The 20,766-nt window shown below is 36.0% G+C and overlaps 1 protein-coding gene across 2 annotated transcripts in view; it reads right to left on the bottom strand.

Moving 5' to 3' along the window:
• Nucleotides 1-936: 936 nt before the first annotated feature.
• mgat4c (mgat4 family member C) overlaps nt 937-20,766 on the bottom strand; it is a 118,074-nt gene continuing 98,244 nt past the window's right edge. For both annotated transcript variants that reach the window (XM_084125228.1, XM_084125229.1), the window contains 3 exons: nt 6,938-7,089; nt 5,853-6,000; nt 937-5,591 (listed from right to left, as the gene is read on the bottom strand). In XM_084125228.1, the coding sequence (XP_083981354.1) occupies nt 4,435-5,591; nt 5,853-6,000; nt 6,938-7,066 (1,434 nt within the window). In that variant the 5' untranslated portion in view covers nt 7,067-7,089 and the 3' untranslated portion in view covers nt 937-4,434. The remainder of the gene's footprint in view (nt 5,592-5,852; nt 6,001-6,937; nt 7,090-20,766) is intronic.

Raw genomic sequence — 20,766 nt, forward strand, 5'->3', positions numbered from 1 at the left:
GTATATGTGTGTTTATCTAATGAATGTAATGATCTGTCATTTCAGTTAATGATAATAACCTGAGTATGTGTTAACTGTAATGACGATGCAAGTATATGAAATATGGCAACGTTTAGCATGACCTTTGCTCTGCTGTATGGAAAGATGAATTATAAAGAAAGATAACTGTAGTGCGGTCCTTCATAAAGCACAGATTATTGCAAATTGACCTGTCATATTTTGCTATAAGAAACATTTATATGTTCCAAAGGTAATTTTAACAGTAAAAAAAAATAAAAATAATAATAATAATAATAAAAAACAACATGCCCACAAGCCATAAAAAGGGAATTATTTGATCATAATGTAATGTAATACAATAAATAAGAGTAAATTCAACAGCATCCAAAATTATTGGACACTGAAAAAAAATATTAACAAAACACATTTGAAAGTTTTTGAGAAAGAGAATTTTACAGATTATGTGCTGAATGTTTCATCACTCTGTTTTTTTCTTGATTGAAGAAGTTAAGTGTATTACAAGTGCCTGCAGTCTATCCTACTGTATCCAACATTTATCATGGTAAAATTAATTTTATTATACAAGAAAGAATTTGGTAAGAGCTGTCAAAACTGTTTTCAGTTTAGCTTCCTTTCTTTCCTTTGTCTTTCAAAAACCAATGTCTGTATTGTAGCCCTTGATCAAAATGAGGTAGTAAAAAGTAATAACGTTGGTGAAATCTCTATAAAATGTGCATTACTTATTGAAAGCCTGCTTCGCTGGTGGGGTGATTCAGAGTAGCGTTTATTAGACCGACTGGTATTTTACCAAGCTTATGCTTTTTCAGAGATACTCAAAAATATTTTGGGAATGGGGGAATGAAAAAGAAGGGGAAGAATTACTGCAGAATATTCCACCATTATCTCTGAAGTGCACAAAATAAATCTTAACTGGTTTTGTATCAAGACCCAGATTTCACAAAATGGTCTGTCATACAATCAATAATTTTATAACACATAAAAATAAAAATTGAGCTGTATTACCACTGAACTGGACAGATGTAACAATAAAGGCTGAACAGGAGGCAACTAGGAGACATACACTGATATATATTTTATCAAGCCATATTTATATATATATACTGTATACATCTATGCTGGCTTTAAAAATCGATCAGATGAAGGTATCTCAGGAGACAGGAATTGAGGCTAACATTTTTTAAATACAAGAATGAAGTATAAATTTTTATGAAGGTTGTGACTCCATCGACGAGTTTTTTTTCATGGTTTTCGAAAATATCATGCAACTTATACATCAACCTTTGATATCAAAAACATTTCTCCTTTTTAAATTATGTGCCATTTATTTTGTTATCCTAAGTTTCCTGTGCAGAATTATACGGTTAGTTGCATTATATTATTTAAATTTATTGTAGTTTTTTTCACTGACCTTCAAACAGACCAGCAACCCAATTTCTGCAACCTAAGAACTGCACAATCACAGCCATCAAAAATCTAAAATGTATCAGCAATTTTGTTGAATAATCCTTGGCACTCATCATCAGTGCATCCTTATAGCATCACTCCAAGACTTACTCGGAGGGAAAACAGCAATTGCACAGCCTCAGGGAAATATTTGTTTCAATGTGTGTATAATTTATATATTTGATTATTTTTGCCATTCTTTTTTAACTTGTGCAACAACCAGAATCATTTCAAGAGAAAATAATATACTGTGTTTTTTCCCCACAAAATATAGTAAGCTAGAAATGGAAAACCTACACAAATAGCCTACACTGTAAATTCATTATGAATGTATTAACATGACACAAAACGTATGAATAAACAAATACTGCATGAAGCAGCCACTGCTTTGGGCCATGGTTATATAGAATCCAGTGACATGTGATCATTTCAAAACTGCTTTAGCACACAAGCTAATGTTTACTTCCAAACCAGTGAAGAATATCTAGTGTGGATTGTTTGAACCTGTACTATATACAAATGCAGGCCTATGAACATATAAGGCAGAGAATATTCAGGTGGATCCATGCTGGCTAATGTGTGTCCAGCCAGTGTGTGTATTTGTGTTTTTAGAATAATATTTAAAAAAGTAGGCCTATATAAAGATTTGTTTTCCCCAAATGTGTTTTACTTTACAATCTCTGGATTTCCAATGATGAAATGGCATTCATTTTTATCAACTCAGCACTTGAGTCAAAGTATATTTAGGTACAATATACAAGGCAAACAGTTCTAATGATAAATGTAAAAAAATATATGTCATTTTACAATATAGATACAGTACCATGTGACAAACAGTGTGGGAGAAATACAACATAACTCTACATCATAACACATTCTCTTCACCTATGCAGCACAATATGTGAGATGTCCATTGTTGCAATGTAGTATTAGTACAGTTAAATTACAAATCAAGTACAGTACAATGCCAGTCAAGTTCAGAGTAGACATTTGGAAACAAGTCAAAGCCTAAAACCGACAGGCGTACTAACACGACGGCATTCTTTCTTAGCTCATGCATGAACAATTATGTATTTAATTGTTTTATTAGGAAGACAAAACCTTCCAATATTTTCGTTTGTAACATTTTATTACACAGCCAGCCCTAAAATGTAGCTGGCTGTTTAAAAAAAGGACCTGTGCTTTGCTCACAAGAAAGCATTACAAAACTATTGAAAACATACTGTGACATTAAATAGCCATAGAAGTCAGAAATGCATCCAAAAGACCATTCACAAATACAATTGGGCAAGAGGTATTCACTTCTAATAAACTAAATAAAAAACTGACAAGGAAACAATGCAGTTCTGACCTGGGATAAAAATAAATGTATACAGCAATTTAACACATTTCTAGCCTGAGAAATAGTGCTAATGGCTTCTTGATAATCATGGCAAATTCAAATTTTGACATAATATGTTGGTGCAAAGCACTTCTTAATTAACGTCAATTTTGTATCTAGGGTGTTGGCAAAGACGACTGCAAAAATCATGCAAAGTACAGAGTATTTTTATGATTTTACGTTTGTATGAACTACTACACATGAACTGCATTATGATAATAATGTGAAAGAGATGGTATGTCTTAAAATGAATAAATAAAAACAGGAGATGAACACATTCTACAACATTACAGAGTCATGTAAACAGTTGTCTTATTATTGCATTGTTTATGTGACATGTTCAGTGTAGCGGCGTAATTAGATGGTTGTGAAACGTTTTAACGTCTCTCAAAACAAAGAGTAAACAAATTCTCATACAGACAGATATAGTCTATTGTGCGTAAACCTACACAATGACATTAAACTTCATTTAGATGGAGCGTCTAACAATTCCAGCCAGGGGTTTGCTATGAGAACGGTCTTCACTAGGGTGGTTGTTGCTGGTGTAATTTTATGGGGGAATGAGCCAAACAAAATCCAATTTACCCTGGTAAAATTGCGCTGAGCAAAAGATAGGAGAAAAATACTGAAAAGGGGAAGGAGGTTTACCTCATTTTTCACTATACTGTCCAATCACAACACTTCAGAAGATGGGCGAATACCCACACTGTTCCAGTTCATGCCTTTGAAGAAATGCACAAACAAACCAATACTACACCATCTTTTTGTCCCAAGGTTGATTGAATAACATTTCTGTTATCATTCAGCGGGGAAACGTATAAAATGTTGCTGAGTAGATTCATGCCACAATACATTGTATATTCAAGGCAATATTGACCCTGTGTTGGCGGAAAGGAGAGAAGGGTAAGCAATTTTTTAGATATATCAAAGAAAAGAGTTAAAAATAAAAAACTTTACCGAAATGAAATGCTTACAATTCAGCTTCAACCAACTTTTTAAACGACTACACTAATGTGTCTGAAAAAAATTGGGAAATAGCTATGCTGCAAAAAAATCACTTACTTAAACTGTATTTGTCTTGTTTTCCAGTTAAAATATATAAACATTCTTAAAAACATGACACATTTAGTAAAGAAACATTGATGCAAGGTACTAAGAGTTGTTTTTAAAGAACATCTCAAATAAGTTTATTTTCTTGCACTGGCAATTTATTTTTTTTCTTATTTTAAGTATAAACCCACCACACCTTAATAGATTTATGATTCAAGTAAGAAAAAGTTTTAATTAAAAAATATATTAATTTTGTCTGATTTTAAAGATGTCTAGGAATCTTCACTGGAAAATAAGGCAAAAACAACTGAGACAAAGCTTTTTGATGAGGAGCACACATTTCGGAGTAATAATGGTAAAAGGTAGTAGCCTACACCTCAACTCTGATGTGTGAAATCTTATACTGCCTTTAAATGTTCCTTTATGAATAAATAAAGATTTATCATGTGAGAGTGAATAAATAATTGCATAAATAAATAAATAAATAAATAGATAAATAAACAGATACTTGTGCCTTAAGCTATGGTTCAAAAAAGTTCTCATTGACTGGCAGCTTGTGTAGTCCAGAGGCTTATGCTTCTAATGATAAGCCATTCTTTCTGACTTGCCGTCACCACAATGCGAACACACTCAATATCAAATGCTATCTTGTGGTCCACATCATAAACCTCAATGTTTCCATTTTTAAACTCCCCTAAAGTTATATAGGAGGAGCACTGCCTTCCTTTTTTGGTTCCTATTAATTTCTCTCCCACTTCCAGAGCTCCATGATGCAAAATGTCATTCTGGCGATCATCTGTTCCTGTGATGATCTTGATTTTGCTGATTTTTGTTGCTTTGTTGAACACTATAACATAAAAGTCCCCAGTGGACGGGGCTTTGCCCCAAAAGTACTCGTCCACGCTACTGTAAGCTTTGGCAGCATCATAGCTCTCAAACACATTTATGTTTGTGTACAAACTGGCAGGTGGATTGTCTGGGATATCAAGGGAGTCTTCCTCAAAGTCATCATCCTTAAGTTTGTTTTCTGCACCCTTATAAGAGGAATAGTAGCCCATGTGTTGGAAAAGGGATGGCTTGAAGCGAATCGCATCCTTCTGTGCCAGTAGGCCTCGGAAATGGATAAGAAGCCAATCACAAGGCATCTCCTGATAGAACATGAGCAGGAAATGTGCAAGTCTGGGAAGGTCTCGTGAGTGGTACAGCTTCCCTATGTATCCCAGTTTGGAGAATTCCAGCATCACCCAATATGATCCCTCCCTAGATGACACTACTTTCTTCAAAGCAGTGAGGAAATTTCGGGAGCAGCGCACATCATCCTCCAACATCATGTAGAAGTCTGACAGGTTGGTGCAGAAGTTGAGCAGAAACGCATAATCTACATTCTGTTTGGAGCGGAAGCGTACTCTATCCTCTGGATCATTGTAATTTCTCTTCAACCCATCCAGGGACGGGTAGTACTCCTCAGGTGCATGGATAACTAGCAGCCGTCCTGCAATGATATGGTGGCCGAATTTCCTTGAGATTTCCTGAACTAGGCTCTCGCACCATGCCAGGTCGAAGTCTGCCAGGTGGACAACCACAACAATCTCCTTGAGCTCCTCGTAGCTTGATTGGTCAAAAATGGACTTGATGGTCTCCAACAGGTAGTTTCCTCGTTTTCTTTTCACAGATGACAATCCAATAGTGAGATACTCTACAAAATAACATGGAAAATCATGAAGTGAATCAAAATGTCTGATTTGAACTGCATTGTTTATAATGTGAATACTAACTTATATTCTATTAAAATATGTGAAATGATATCCATAAATCCATAAACAATGTATATTGAATGCACAACTTCAATAGAGTTTGAGATATAGTTGTGCAGTTACATTATTTACTTATTTGTTTAGAAATCTTTTACACCGGTGTATACTGCTGATACTAAGTGTACAAAGGAAAGCAGTCTTACTCTTTCGAGGTAAAGGTGTTCCAGCAAGGTACCGATAAGTCACATTGATTGTTCCAGAAAAATTGGTGATATCTTTAAAGGTATGAACATATCGCTCCGAGTTCAGCGGATGCATTGAGGTTTCTCGCAACTGACGTTTGTCTTCCTCCTGAAACACATAACATCCAAGACAGCCAAGTCTATAAGTCCAAGTTTGCCACAGCATTCGCTATGCGCCTTTAAGGCAAGTAATTGTCAGTTTTTTTAATTACAACAAAATAAGCTAATTCCCTGCACAAAATATAATAGCATTGTAATACAACACTATACGAAAAAGTTTACAGTGGCTTCATAAACTGGACTTGAATCCACCTGACCCTGTAAACACAACTTCCCAGGAGGACTTGAACGCACCATTGTGCACCAAATGTTTGCGCTGCAGGTAATTATTTTTTGATTTGGTAATATGCTTGCACACTCTTGTATAATTTAATTAAATTGTAAATGAAGGCCTTTGAAAAATTAATTGCACACACAATTTTACTCGCTCAAATTTATATAATCTAGTATTTAAATTATAGCATTGTTGCTATGCTTCAATGTCTTTTTTACCACACATGCATTGTTCACACTTTACTAAATCTTTGCTGCCCATGATGGTGTTTGTTTTTCAATTAAATGGGGGTTATTTAGAAAAGTCACTTATTCAAAATGGGTACAACTTTTGAATAATTCAACAGACAAACACACACGACATGTTATGATCACAAAGTTTTGATCATGAAGTTGGCCTCATGAATAATAAATGTGTCTCTTGCATTTGGACTGCCTCTACATCATGAAACTTTAAATAGGCTGCATCGTGAGCCCTGATAATTATACATGCATAACACAGCACCGGCAGCCTTACACGCAACATTTGGTAATTAAAGCATATAAACAAAATAACTTTTCAGCAAGGAGATAATTAATGCTAAATCACATGCAACAACAGTAGTCAAGTTGTTGTGAAGCCCACTATTGTCTTGTTATCTGCTCCACTGATGTTGTACATAAATTGACCTCTGTAATTTACCTGCTGGATTTCAACAGGTAAACAAACTCACCAGCACGTAGCCATCCTCCATGTAGAGGTTTATGAAGAGCAGGAAAGTAATGAGAGCCACCAGAAAAGGAATGGTGGAACGTTTCCGGAAACACCTCATCTTGTCCAGGTACTTCAACACCAGTCTCATGATGGAAATACTACTGGTGTGATCTGATAGAAAACAAAGAGAAAATACTGCATCAGGATGTATCATTGATACACTAAATTTCATAGATAAAGGGCAAGAGGTGGAGCATGGAATACGTATTGTTAATTTATTGCGCTTTTTGGAGCTTAATAGTCACAATCGTCTTATAAAAAGCCTAAATAAAACATGTACCAAAAAATAAAACCACTGGGTTAAAAGCAGTGAAGTCAGGGTTGCACCATTCAAAACTGAATCGAAAAGTCCCCACGTGGTGAAAATCAAGCTTTTAATGTTGCTTATATGTCTATGTGGTGTTTTCAATATGCTTTAAGACAAACCATGTGCAAATTCATAAGTCATCACCATTGTTAAGTATTTTCTCTTTAAAACTGCAGTGAACCAAAGACAGTCTCAAAAACGCGGTTTGAAATCGCTGGTGTTTCTGGCGTCACAAAATACCTTGTAACCAATCAAGTCAACGTGTGATTGTCAACGAGTGGATCTCTTAGCTGGTGTGAATGAGTGGAGGCGGGGCTAATTTGCATATTCAATGCAAATGAGGCAAGGGTGTAGAGTTACATTCAAGCTATTTTAAGGCATGAAGAATTTTTTTTTAAGAAAAAAACATTTATGTCATTTTGGTGATCAAAGATGAGTTTTAAGGGATAAAATGATTGACTTCGGGGGAATTTAAACTCCTGAATTTGAATTTAATTGAGGATGCATAATTGCAATGCAAGGAGGATTTTGTAGATTTAAAATGAACTGAAATTCACATAACTAATTTTTAACTAAAAAAGCAAGTCAGCAGCAAAATCCAAGTGTTGGCTTGATCAATTGTGAAAGTTTTGAAAAGCCTTGAAGTTTAGATGATAGAAAGATAGATGGATAGACCCCAAGAACATTTAAGAGTGCACAGAAATTCACAGAAATTGCACAGAAAGAGCTCACAAAATTATGATGTCTTTATTATTCAGGAGAAGCTGCCACCAATTTCTTGCTGTGCAGCCATCAGAGAAGCACTTCTTTTTGTGTAAAAGACAGGACATTCACTTCTAAGGTCACACTTAAAAGAAGTGGAAGCTTTGTGTGCTTCTAAGCCCAGTAATTAACTCGACAACGATGTAGGTATAATGCAGACTTCAGCTGAAGAACACGCTGTGAGGTTAATATCCCGACCAGGCATTAGCAAAGTACGTACAGAACTCTGTGCCTTTAAGTCCTTTTGTTTTGCCCATTTTTAGGTCTATGCGTCAAGTACAAAGTATGGTTTTTAAAAGCTATACTGCAAAAGGGCATTTCAATTTCAGCTATCTTCATCTGATGATGCTGGAGTGACTGTCTTTGAAATAGAAAAAAAAAAAAAGAGTTCAGCTATGTGCATGAAATAGGCCCCAGGCGTTCTTTTATTTTTTACCTCAAATTACACAGTCATCTAAGAATATAACGAAGGACGCAAGTGTTTTGGAAAGCTTACGTGTAACAGCCTTTTTGATGGCTCCTTGTAAGCACCTTAGACCACTAATGGAATACAAAATACCTTTACAGAGGATCCCTTGACCAGATGTGTATCGATTCTGCCCACTGCCAACCTGTTTCAAATGGGGATTGTCAGGTCGATATTCTATGAGGTCTTGCTTGTACTTAAAAAGTAGTGGAAACAGTGAGACCTTGGTGAGCATAAGATACTTCTTTCAAAAACATTAATCAGTTTTTTTTACAGACCCCAAAGTTTTAATGGCATTGTACATCAGAGGTACTTTTTTAATACACACTTCAATATATTTCATTGGATAGTGTCTTACATTCACAATGACACATTGAATTCTTGGTCCTTGTACAAATACCGCAACTACAGTACCATCGATTGCAGAAAATGTCAGTTCCTACATATATAATATGTACTTATCATTCAGAAACAACTTCAACCTTTTTTAAACTATCATAAGACAACAGAATGTAGACAGCAGAAAAATCATATTGCCAAACCGATATCCATACTGCACATTCAATTTTCTTGGGCATTTAATTACACAAGTGGCTGGCTTTTACATTTTCTAGTTCAAACCATTTTGCATTTTGATACATGCAGGTGGACTCATGTAATGTTAATGCAGGATAACAGCAATGCTGGATTGATTCAGCCTACAAAACCTGCTTCATCCTTCACTGGCAGTGAAGTGAGGAGACCACTGATGGTTTTGGTTTACATCACACGGTACCTAATTCTAAAACTTGCAAACTGACTGGATGTGATCACATCTGAATTTAGCTACTAAAAGGCTTAAAATAAAAATGTTATGAATGACAATTCTGAAACACAGTGAGGCTGAGACAATACTGTAATGCCCTCTTAAAGATGAATTAAAAGGGTTGTTGACCAAAAAATGAAAACTGTCATCCTTATGACTTTCTTTCTTCTATAGAACACAAATGAAGATATTTTGAAGAATGTAGGGGACTAAACAACTGTAGACCCCATAGACTTTCATTGTACGGACAAAAAACAGAGACATTTTTTAAAACATGTTCTTTTGTGTTCCACATAACAAAGAAAGTCATGCAGATTTTGCAATGACGAGAGTAAATGACAACAGAATCGTTGAATTTTTAGGTGAATTTTTTCCTTTGATTTTCAGTAGCATACCTTACAAGTACCATTTATGAGCTCATATAAAAAGAAAGAATGAAGCAGAGAGAAAGTTAAAATAGCATTATAAATGTTTGCAGCAAACTGCCTACATTTGCCAGGTATTCTTCCACCCCCTTAAATCTCCAAGTGTCCAAACACTTCAGACGCACCCTCAGGCTGAAAATAAAACATCCATTAGAAAATGTATTAAGCTGAGCTGACATTATCCCTCCTCCTTTCATGAATTCAGAGAGCGGCGCTTGTTGACATACACACAAAATCAATTCTGAGCTTTGAAACCCAAAACTCCTCAAAAATGGTTGAAAAACAAAGATTTAATAATGACTGCATTTCTTCCCAGACTAAAGCTGCAGATTTAGTTTGTAAAAATGGAAAACCACCAGCCTGGTACCTTCATATGTTACGTAATTACACCTGACAGGGTCTGATTCTGGAAGAGCTGAAATTACAGGAAGACGGCAGAGCTTCAGCTGCCGTACAGCTGCCAGGGATTGCGCTTTTGCAGAGGTCTCATTTGAGGGAGTGCTGACGTAAATAACCTGAGGTTCATTCCCACTTCCTGTCGCTCTGTAGATCATCACCTCCCGGGGAGAGCAGCCTTTTTAGCAGTCAATATAAACTGGGCATTTAGAGCGTTACTGCCGTGCTAAACGAAACTGCTCAATTAGAGAACGAGAGAAGTAATCCAAAGAGTTGATTTCATAAAAACACAGAAAATCCAGATGGTCCCTCTGTCTAACATCAGCTTGTTTGTGCATTACTTTGCGTATATTAATGCAGACTGCCACACTCATAGGAAGTATACTTATAAACACCCATTCATTTCAAAACGAGGACATTGTGCTAGCATCATTTTGAGCTGCGCATTTGCAGATATTTATCTAACGTTCTTATCTTTTCACTCTCCTCTTGGTGACGGAGAGAGTGTCATTTCTCCCAGGGTGCCATCTCTCTCTCTGCCTTAGTGACATGAAATAGAGAATAAACTTCAGAATGAGAAACAAGAAGCTCCCTGGTGAGAAGAAGGCAATTACAGTCATGTCTGATGTGCCGCAAGACCCCATGAATAAGAAAAACAAATCAGTTTACAGAGTTGGAAATGGCTTAGAGAGATGTTTGAGGAAGGATGTCTAGTAGATTGGGAGACTGCTATGCAATTTTTATTATGTAAATGCACTATGAGAGAATGTGGAATTAGAGAACTCTTGGTTTGATTTGGATTTTATACAAACACTCCCAGCATTCAACAGCAATTCGACTAAAGAGTGAATCTACAAGGCCATTCATATTGTGTTTCATTGGTGTAAATCTGCAATCAAAGATTTACTGAAGCAAGCAAGCAAGCATGTCTTCTGTATCTTCTAAAAAGCCCGATTCTTTAAGGCCAAAATACAAACATGTGTAAGTCAGCAAATTTCCTTACAGCTCCGTTTTAAAGTAAATTAAGTCTCTAAAGCATCTTGTCGCTGAATAATTCCAATTCTAATTCTTAAAAAGCAAGCCAAAACGAAGCTAAACCCTTTCAATTTCCCTGCCACACAGACGCTTGAAACTCGAATGCTAAGCTAATGTTGAAATCGTGAGCCGCCCATATTCTTTGAAATCAAAACCCTCCGTCAGTTGTAGCTTTTATATGCTACTTGGGACGCAGAGGCGTACCTTGCCTTAATGTGAAAACCTGCATTAAGGAGAGGAAAAAAAGCCATTTTGACTAAGAGAGAAACAGATTAATAAAGCTGGCAGTAGAAAGCAATTCTTCCACATTTGATCTTGTTATCTGTTTTACATTATTTCCCAAGGGTATGCTGCACCTCGCTGATATACAGCTCTGCGCAAATAATCAATTAAGCCAGCAGATTGTACAGCTTTCTGCTCTTGCTTTGTGTCAGAGCTTCAGCCACTTAAATAGATTTTTCTCCTCAACAAAAGGGCTGAAAAGCAGAAAAAGAGTACCGGCTGAAGACGATAAGAAACACTGCCTATAGATGAAGCCTCAGCTCTGTGAATGAACTTTTGTTAATTAAATTAATTTCTTTGTGTTAATCAATTTGTGCACTGCAGTCGTTTATTGAAATTTGCCATTAAGGCATAAAATACAATAAAAAAAATACAATAAAAAAATATAAATATATACATAAAAACAATTATGTAAAGGATAATAGATCTCTGAAAAAATGTGCAATCCACAAAACAAATTATGCCTGGTTCATCATGTTTGTGCTGGTAGAAAATAAAAGGTTATGATTTATGACTAATGTATTTGACTGCTTATATGAAATCACTTATTAATCATTTTATTAGTTCTAAATAAACAAATGGAAGTGCAATTAAAGCTATAATTATGATTCTCTTCAGTTCACTGTTAACCCCTTATGAGCACAAATTACCAAATTAAAATAATGATAACTAAAAATACAAATGAATCCAGAGCATATAGTAGTACAAGCCCAAAATTCTATTTTGATAATGAAAATTAAAATGTGCAAACTGATCTAAATTTATTCTGTAAATTATTACAGTGTCAAGATGTTAGAAGAACTGAATAAATTATATTTTATTGACTGGCTATTCACGACATACACGTTCACAACATGGTAAATTACCAGGCTAATGGTTAAAAATCTCAAATGCTATCTTAAAAGTTGCAGGTCAGATTAATCTCACATATGGTTAATCAAAGTAAAAAGGCAAAGATTGCTTAATAAAGTTTATATATGAATTGTGTATTCAGACCATCTGACCAACATAAAGTGACCAGTGATAGCTTGTCTTCTTCTACTGTTCTGTTTAGAACAGGTTTATCTAAAATTTATTTTGTATAAATATATTGTTCATAAACATATTACCACAATGATCAAAAAAAAGTTTAATAATGCCAACAGTTTTATAGAAAAAAAAAAAACTGTAAAAAAAGAAAACAAAAGTACTTAATTGTACAGTTCTGCTCTGTCCTGATTATATTTGCTACTAGATTAAACCAACGCCAAACAATTAATATCTGATTTTTTTTTTCATTACAAAGCAAATTTATTTTACCAATGTTCACTAGCTTATATTCAGAGTTTGATTTTGACTAATTAATATCAAGCCAGTTATACAAGCTAACTACTTTCTACAAAGTCTGAATATCTGAATATCCACTAATGTAGTGAACTTTGGCCAAATCAATTTACTTTGTAAAAAAAAAAAAAAAAAAAGAAAGAAAAAGATATTCAGAGTTCGGTTAAACATCTGTTAAATAAAAACTAATTTGTTAAAAAATAAATTTCTGTTAATTAACTAAACAAAAATTGCTGAAATACAAAAGAAATCCACATCTTTAGCAGTATGTCAGCATTCTTCTATTATAGCACTGTCTAACATAGCGCATCTTTGTATCTCAGTAGTCTGACTGCTGGTAAATCTCTTAGGGTTGTGCCTGTGCGTATCCCAGTGTTTGTACATGCTGCTGAAATGGCAACTCCTGACATCGGTTTTAGCTCAACACATTTTTAAGGCATAATAAGATAGTTCACTGGACGGATTGCAAGCTTGTAACTGCAGAATCTTCACTAAAACACATGAAAAACATTGTTCAACTGCTGACACTTTCAGACAGAAAACAAACTCAGAGAGCCACACACATGCACAATTCCCCCTTTTCTATCTAGTAGACAAGAAGTATCAAGTCACTAAACCCTGCTTAGTTAAAATAATTCTTTTGTTCCTTCACAGAAGGCTGGGAAAGCTGAGGTGGGATATCTGTTTCTGCTAGAACAATGTGCAAGTGACAATTGGTAAACAGTGCGGACACTTGTCTAAAACCTGATGACAACACAAAGAAGGATCTCTCTCCCCACATCTGGGCCTCAAACCTTCATCTAAAGTACGTGACATTTTTCAGTTTTGCATGAAGTTTCATTTTATCAAATTCCTGTGAGATAAAAAATGATATTTGTTTATATCCTTGTCCCAAGTCTTGGTGGCAGCTTATTTTTAGCGACTCTCCGGCACAGAAGCCATGGTGGTGCTTTACTGTGAGGATCTGCCGAATGTCTTTCTGTTTTGATGTATGAATAAATCCAGCACCCCGCTTGGATTTGGGTGCATTCCATCAGGCTGCAGCAGGCACCAGCTGTACAGGTGGCTTAGCTTCAAGTTGGAAGCTGTGTGAAGAGCTGGATTGATGCTGAATACAAAGCATATTCTATAATGGCTTACACATGCCAGTTTCCGTGATTGTAACAATAAGAGAGCCAAATATGCTAGAACAGAATAGAATTGCATTACTGAGCAAAAGGGAGAGATTGCATGATTCCTTATTCCCTTTCCGTTGCATTACAAGCTTTTTGCTTCTGAAAGAATAGAAACAGATTCTTCAAGAAATAAATGTTATGTAAATGTATGTAAATGTAAATCAATCAATCCATAAATCAATCACTTTCTAGTTCACGTTAAAGTTCTTTTAAAGGAATAGTTCACTTAAAAATTTAAATTCTGTCATCATTTACTCACCCTCAAGTTGTTTCAAACCTGTATGAATTTCTTTCTTCTGATGAACACAAAAGAAGATATTTTGAAGAATGTCGGTCCCCAAACAGTTGATGGTCCCCGTAGACTTCCATAGTATTTTTTTTTTCCTACTATGGAAGTCAATGGGGACTACTTCTGTGTTCAGCAGCAGAAAGAAATTCATACAGGTTTGTAAATGATGACAGAATTTTCATTTTTAAGTGAACTATTCCTTTAATGACTCCAAAACAATTCAAGTATAAAAATTAATCAAGCGCAAATACGATTATATTATTGTGCATAATTTTTTATTCATATTTCAAACGTTTTAACTGATACTTTTAGTATTGAATATATATGTAAATGTATTTATAATAAATGTACTTAATACTTAGTGTCAGTAAAAAAGTATGATATAAAAAAATAATAATTGGGCACATTTCTCTAATCTTGTCCATCATCTTGAATGGATTTTAGCTCGGCACAATGCATTCTGGGATTGTCTTATCTGCGGAAGATACATTTATTGTACTTTCATAATCATAAACACATTTACCTATGGGTGGCTAATGAATCAGAAGTCTCCCACATTCACAGGAAACAACTTACATCCGTGTTGAACAACAAGGTTAAAGAGGCAGCGTAATTATGATTGTGGAGCAGCTTTTGCGTTGTTAGCATATCAGTGATGCCTTTTAATGTAAATTTTGGAACTAAGCCACTGACCTCGCAATATGTGCAAACTATTCTGGTCTGCGTTGTCTGACATTCACACGTTTTTAAAATCACAGTATGGCTTCTTGCTTAATACGAGTGACTAATGCTTACTCGAATCTCTAGCTCTCTGTGCCTTTAGTTATGTGGTGCATCTTACAAGGTTAGCCTGTTGAACAAGGCTCTGTCATTGCCGTAAGGCAGAATTTTACCTTTAAGGTCAGTCGAAGACACAGAGGCCTTTGAAATTCTATCAGCAGAGAGTGTAATGAGGAAGAGAGGCATGAGAAATGATTCATGTGCGAGCGAGCCTCTCACAGGTGCCTCTTAGCAGTTAGCACTTTGACCCAGATTATAGCACCAACCCAAACCTCAAAGGGGAGCTCTGGAGATGGACCTCAGCGATATAACTTTCCTGTGACCAGTATAATACGCACAAATACACAGTACAATCTTTCTTATTCTTTTGTTCAATATTATCATTTACTTTTACCCGCTTCCACTTTCTTCCTTGTCTTCCTCGCTTTGCTTCCATTTTCCTCAAGCACACTCAAACAAAACTGTACAGTTTCTCCTTTCCCTTAAACATAAAAGATCCTGGCCACTAAAAACAGTATGTGTGTGGTTAGTGCCATGTGGACCTCTGAAATGAGAATTGGAGTTTTTAGTCCAGCATAAATTCATGTTCCAATTCCAGTGTATGTTTGCATGGCTATTTTTATTAAAGCTCACCTTCTTTTTGGACCATTAGACAACAAATCCACAGTAAACACCACAGGTGTCATGAAGGCTGCAGATATGAAGATGAACCTTTCATTTTGCTGACTGCTCGGAAAAGGCCAGCTCAATTATAGTTCTGTCATACCAACTCTCTAAGTGTTTGGCATGGTAATGGATATGACAATGTTGATATGTTTGGTCTTGGCAAAATAGATCTGCCACGCTGCCGTTGCTGCTGCAGAGCAAGTGCGGGACTTGCTACTGCCAATACACACACAGCGCTTCTGTGAGCAGCTATGCTGCTGCTGCTATACAATAGTATACATGAATTACCAGTAGCAGATCTATACAGGTGGAGCTGGGGAAGGTGGAGGGTTTATGAAAGCACACTGCAACTGCTACAGCAAATCCTGACCAAGTATTTCAAGGTTGAGCAGCGAGCTCATTGGCTACTGATATAGCAGGAACCAATCAGCTGTGCCCTATAGAGAATGATGTGATTGCAAGCAGACTGAGTTACGGAACTATATATGAACAAAAGTGGTGACATTTATCCATTTCTAATTTTTTCATCCATTCCGGCTGATTTCTCACATGAATGTACCCATATTACATGCCACACTTTAGCACACCAATGAAAATAAAAACTAACGTAAATTATCATTCAAACCTAAGGGGATTTCATGTTTTCTTTCTCCAGGCAGATAGGCTACATCTTGACATCACAAGGTGCTTGATCCGTTGGCTCCAAGGGGAGAATGACTGTGAAAGCCAAACCATTGTGCAAAACTCCCCTCCCTCTCCATTTATGAGAGAGGAATGGTGGGACAGCACTCTTTCCTAAAAGCTCTGTAAAGAGCCAAGGTGACCGCTGGGTCACAAGTGAGAAATGGGAAAATGGCTGTGGGGTGTGCGTCCAGTAGCAGATAACATGAGAAAGCACTATCTCCTCTCAGCACATTTTTTGTGAAGAAGAAAATCCAATGCATTCGAAACCAAAACTGTTTCTTGCTCTCTGTCTCTCTCTCTGAAATGATGGACAGTTCATTGTTTATTTATTACAATAGATACTGTGCATCAAAATCAAAAGAAATGCTCTAAAGGGGCTCAACAATGCTGTTTCCTCTTTGGCACGATTCATTTGCAAAAAGGAAGGTCTAAGTAGACCCTCTTGAAAATTTTAATTTACAAGCTTAAAAAAAAAGTCAAAAGCAAATAATGATGTGCCATGTGTAAGCAGCCAACATTCTCATGACATTTATAGATGTAATACACATCAGAATAAAAAATATGACCATTAACCTGGAAAATGTGTAAACATTAAATGGAACTGTAACATGAATGATGTACAGTTAATATACAGTTATTGTAAAATAAACCCTGACCCTGTCAGGAAATAGCACAGACACAGAAACGAGAGGAACAGGGGTACTGTTACAATGGTAAGTTTACAACAGGATAAACACAAGCAGGTGAGTATTGACCCCAGACACAGAGCGGGGTTACTATATAAATATATATGTGAACAAGAAAAATATTGATTTCATTTTTGGATCAATGGCTGCAGTACCTGTATGTGAAAAAAATCTTCCAGTAAAAAAATAGTCCAATACAACGTACAAAACAATCAGCCTAGCAAAAGATAAATACGTAAATATTACAGTAATATCAATATTGAAAGGCACAATATGTAACTTTTTTGCTTTAAAAATAGCAAAAATCACTATATCTATATTGCGCTGGTTAACTCATGATTTCTGTTCTGTGCGTCTGTGCGCACCAATCTTGCACTTCTATCTACTCCTCAACCAGACCACCTAGAGACTTCGGGTTTTCGGCATTATGTTAAGGAAGGTCTAATCTCGGGAACGCACAAAAAAAATCCAGGAAAAGATTTACTATCTCTTAGTGTTGTGATCCCATGAGGTGAGAAAATTGCGCTAAAACACTCACCGAGTTTTTATTACTTGTTTTTAGTTGTGTACTTACATTATCCCGACTGTTTACAACAACTTTCAAACCAGAAATTTTAATTTAATTCGAAGACACGGCACGTTTCTTTATTTCCGTTTTGTCGCAGTCAGTGGCGTCATATCCGCGTTGTCCCTGGTTTCCGCTCGTGCTGCCATGGTAACCAGAGCTATGAACCAGAGCCGCCTGATAGTAACCAAGACGACAGACGTGGACCACTGTAGGTCGCAATGTCTATTTGCACGCTGTTGTTGTTTCGTTCAAACATTATGGACCATGGCAAGCAAACTTTGGATAAAAAAGGAGAACTAAAACGAGAATCAATATCAGCGCGGTGTTTTCGAGATGCCTAGAGCTCCCATAGACAGTATATAAACGAAAGCTCCACGTCCGAGACTTCGACCGCTTCTACATGTACTTTATTAAACAGGTGAGCACATTTACATAAAACTAATCAATGTTTTATAGTTCAACAATGATAAAATGTCAGAATATGATCTGTATGTTATTCTAATGTTGATCTAGCTTACTGCTAGTCTCATACAGACAAACTAACACATACATTTCAACACATTCAAATGCAGTTTAGTGTGCTAGTGTAATGTTAGACCAAGTGAAACAGCGCTGCGTTACCTCACAAGTTTAATTTGTCTAATAAACTGACCTGTGAGTAGTAATTCTGCACTCGCGTGTAGTTCGGTAGAATGAAATGTCCATAACTGCTATTCCTTTTATATCCGCGGGACTCGCATCGCGTGTGGAGCTGATAGCTGTCTCTTAGCAATCCCGAACTGCTTCATATCACAGTCATGATAAAAACATCAATGTATTCAGTCATCCATAAACATTATTAGATCGGTCGGCTTGATGTTGACGACAAGATCCATAATTCTTAGCAAATGTTGCGTCATCAAACTACGCCTTTGTTATTGTAAATAGGTTAGCGACCCCTAGTGGAGAAAAAATTCCATACTGTACGTTTAAGTTCTCTGAGGGGACTTCAATATAATCAATGACTGAGATGCAGTTATTTGCATATGTATGCTACCAGAAATACGAAAGTGCTTTCAGTTTGATTCAACGGTGAGTATTTGGAAATATCAGACTGCTGGGTCCTGCATTTGACCAATCAGAATCGCAAGAGTTTTAGAATGCAGAACTCTCATGAATAATCGAACTGCGAGTGACTAAGCATAAATCAATAAAGGACACACAATCACATTCTGCTGCTGTGTGAACGCTCGATAGTTCAACTGTATAAAAGAGCTGTGTTTTACAATTATGTGTTATGTTGCTTGCAGGTAAAATCTATGATGGCTGAAGTCATTAGCATAAAGTGACTAATTAAATTGAAATTAGCATAAATCTGGACACAAATGAATAGGTAAAGTTCTTATTAGCTCAGGAAGCTTTTTCAGCTGCTGAACCAAATGAACTGGTAAGAAAAACATCTTCACATCACAGTGGGAATTCATTAAGTATACATTTTCCACATACTGTACCTGAATTATGACCTAGCTTTATGCAACATAATTATTCATACTAATCCATTACTTTTCATTATTTACATAACATTTTTCTCAATAACTTATTTAAAAGAATGTTGATGGTTTTCATTTAATTTAATTTTAATTGTGTGAGTGATGGAAATAAAAGGAAATTAGAATATAGGATTCTAATTAGGATATAGGGTTATATTACTGCAACATACAATTTTCCACTCCTATAGAAATATAAATTTGATCTCCTTCAGCATAGGGAGATGTTCATATGGAGTCAAATGAGGCTCTAAGCCATTTGTAACGCAATCAGTCCTTAATTAACAAGCACAACTCTGTTCACTGACATTTATGCTTGTAGCTGTGCGGAATAACTTTCCTGACCTCCACACAATAGTTCAGCCATTTACAGTTAAATTCCCCAATCACACTTTTAAAATGAACAGTCACATCACAACCTTACACAAAAAGTCATGGTCATTACAAGGCAAGACCATCATTAATCGCTAGTCTGGTCTTAAGACAACTTTTCGACTCCAGTATAAATGGTCCAAAACAATGCAGCAGCTCATTTTTTACTTATTTCTGCAGGGGAAGGCTAAAATAAATATAACAAAACTCCAGGATAGTTTGTGCATTTGCAGTGAACTAATCTAACCAGAAAGGTAAGTAAAACAACTTATATTTTGGAAGCGTTGCCTTTAAATTTGCTCATATAATGATTAAAAACAATCAATCAATGTTTGATATGCATATATTGCAGAGAGGTTGAAATGGATGTGTTGTCAACGACACTGTGGTGAATTGTAACACTGCAAGTTTCTTGAAAAAAAGAGAGAAAAGAATAAACAAACATTTCAGAATAAACCTGCTGCTGCCTCTTCTTTTGGCTTGCAGTCTCTCTGTCGGCTTTGAAGTTTCCCAGCAAGCCTGAGGTAAAATAAAACAGCAAACTTTTTTTCTTACTTAACAAAGGTAAACTTTCAGCAGTTTCAAACCAGAGGAAGAGCTCACACTTGGCATCTTTCTGATGTTTAGCACACGCAGCACATGTTCCCCGGTTGCTCTAAGAATCAATTTGGTGCATAGTCTTCCAGCCTTTCAGAACTGCTCTTCCACATGGTGGAATAGAAGAACAATGGCCCGTTCTATTGTGAGCACAACAGAATATTGAATCAGATAGCTGTAAAAGCAAAGGTTCTTTCATTATTGATGATAACAGAAAAGAATTGGAAGGAGGAGATAACCGCTTGTTGTATTTAGACACTCTCATGCACACAATACACATTCACTCCTTTCTTTATGATTCTTCCTCTCTAGCTCTCATTTCACTGTTCTTTTATATTGTACATGTTCATATCCTTCAAGCTGCCATTGTCTTGACTCTTGTAGCATTTTTATTTTAGGGGTAGGCTACTATGATATTAGACTACATAGCCTATAATAAAATATAATGAACTTCAAAGCTGAACCAAACATATTTTTATTCAAAGATCAACAGTCTGTCATTAGTCTTTAGTCTGCCACAAAAACAACAACATTAAAATCATGAACTCAAATGTCATTGTGAAAAAAACCCAAAAAAACAATGACTGTTGTAACAGTGCGTAAATCAGACCTTTCGCTAATAAGCGCTAATAAGCCTTATGCCA

This window comes from Abramis brama (genome assembly GCF_963993115.1).
Source record: "Abramis brama genome assembly, chromosome: 9".
In the NCBI taxonomy this organism is placed as follows: Eukaryota; Metazoa; Chordata; class Actinopteri; order Cypriniformes; family Leuciscidae; genus Abramis; species Abramis brama.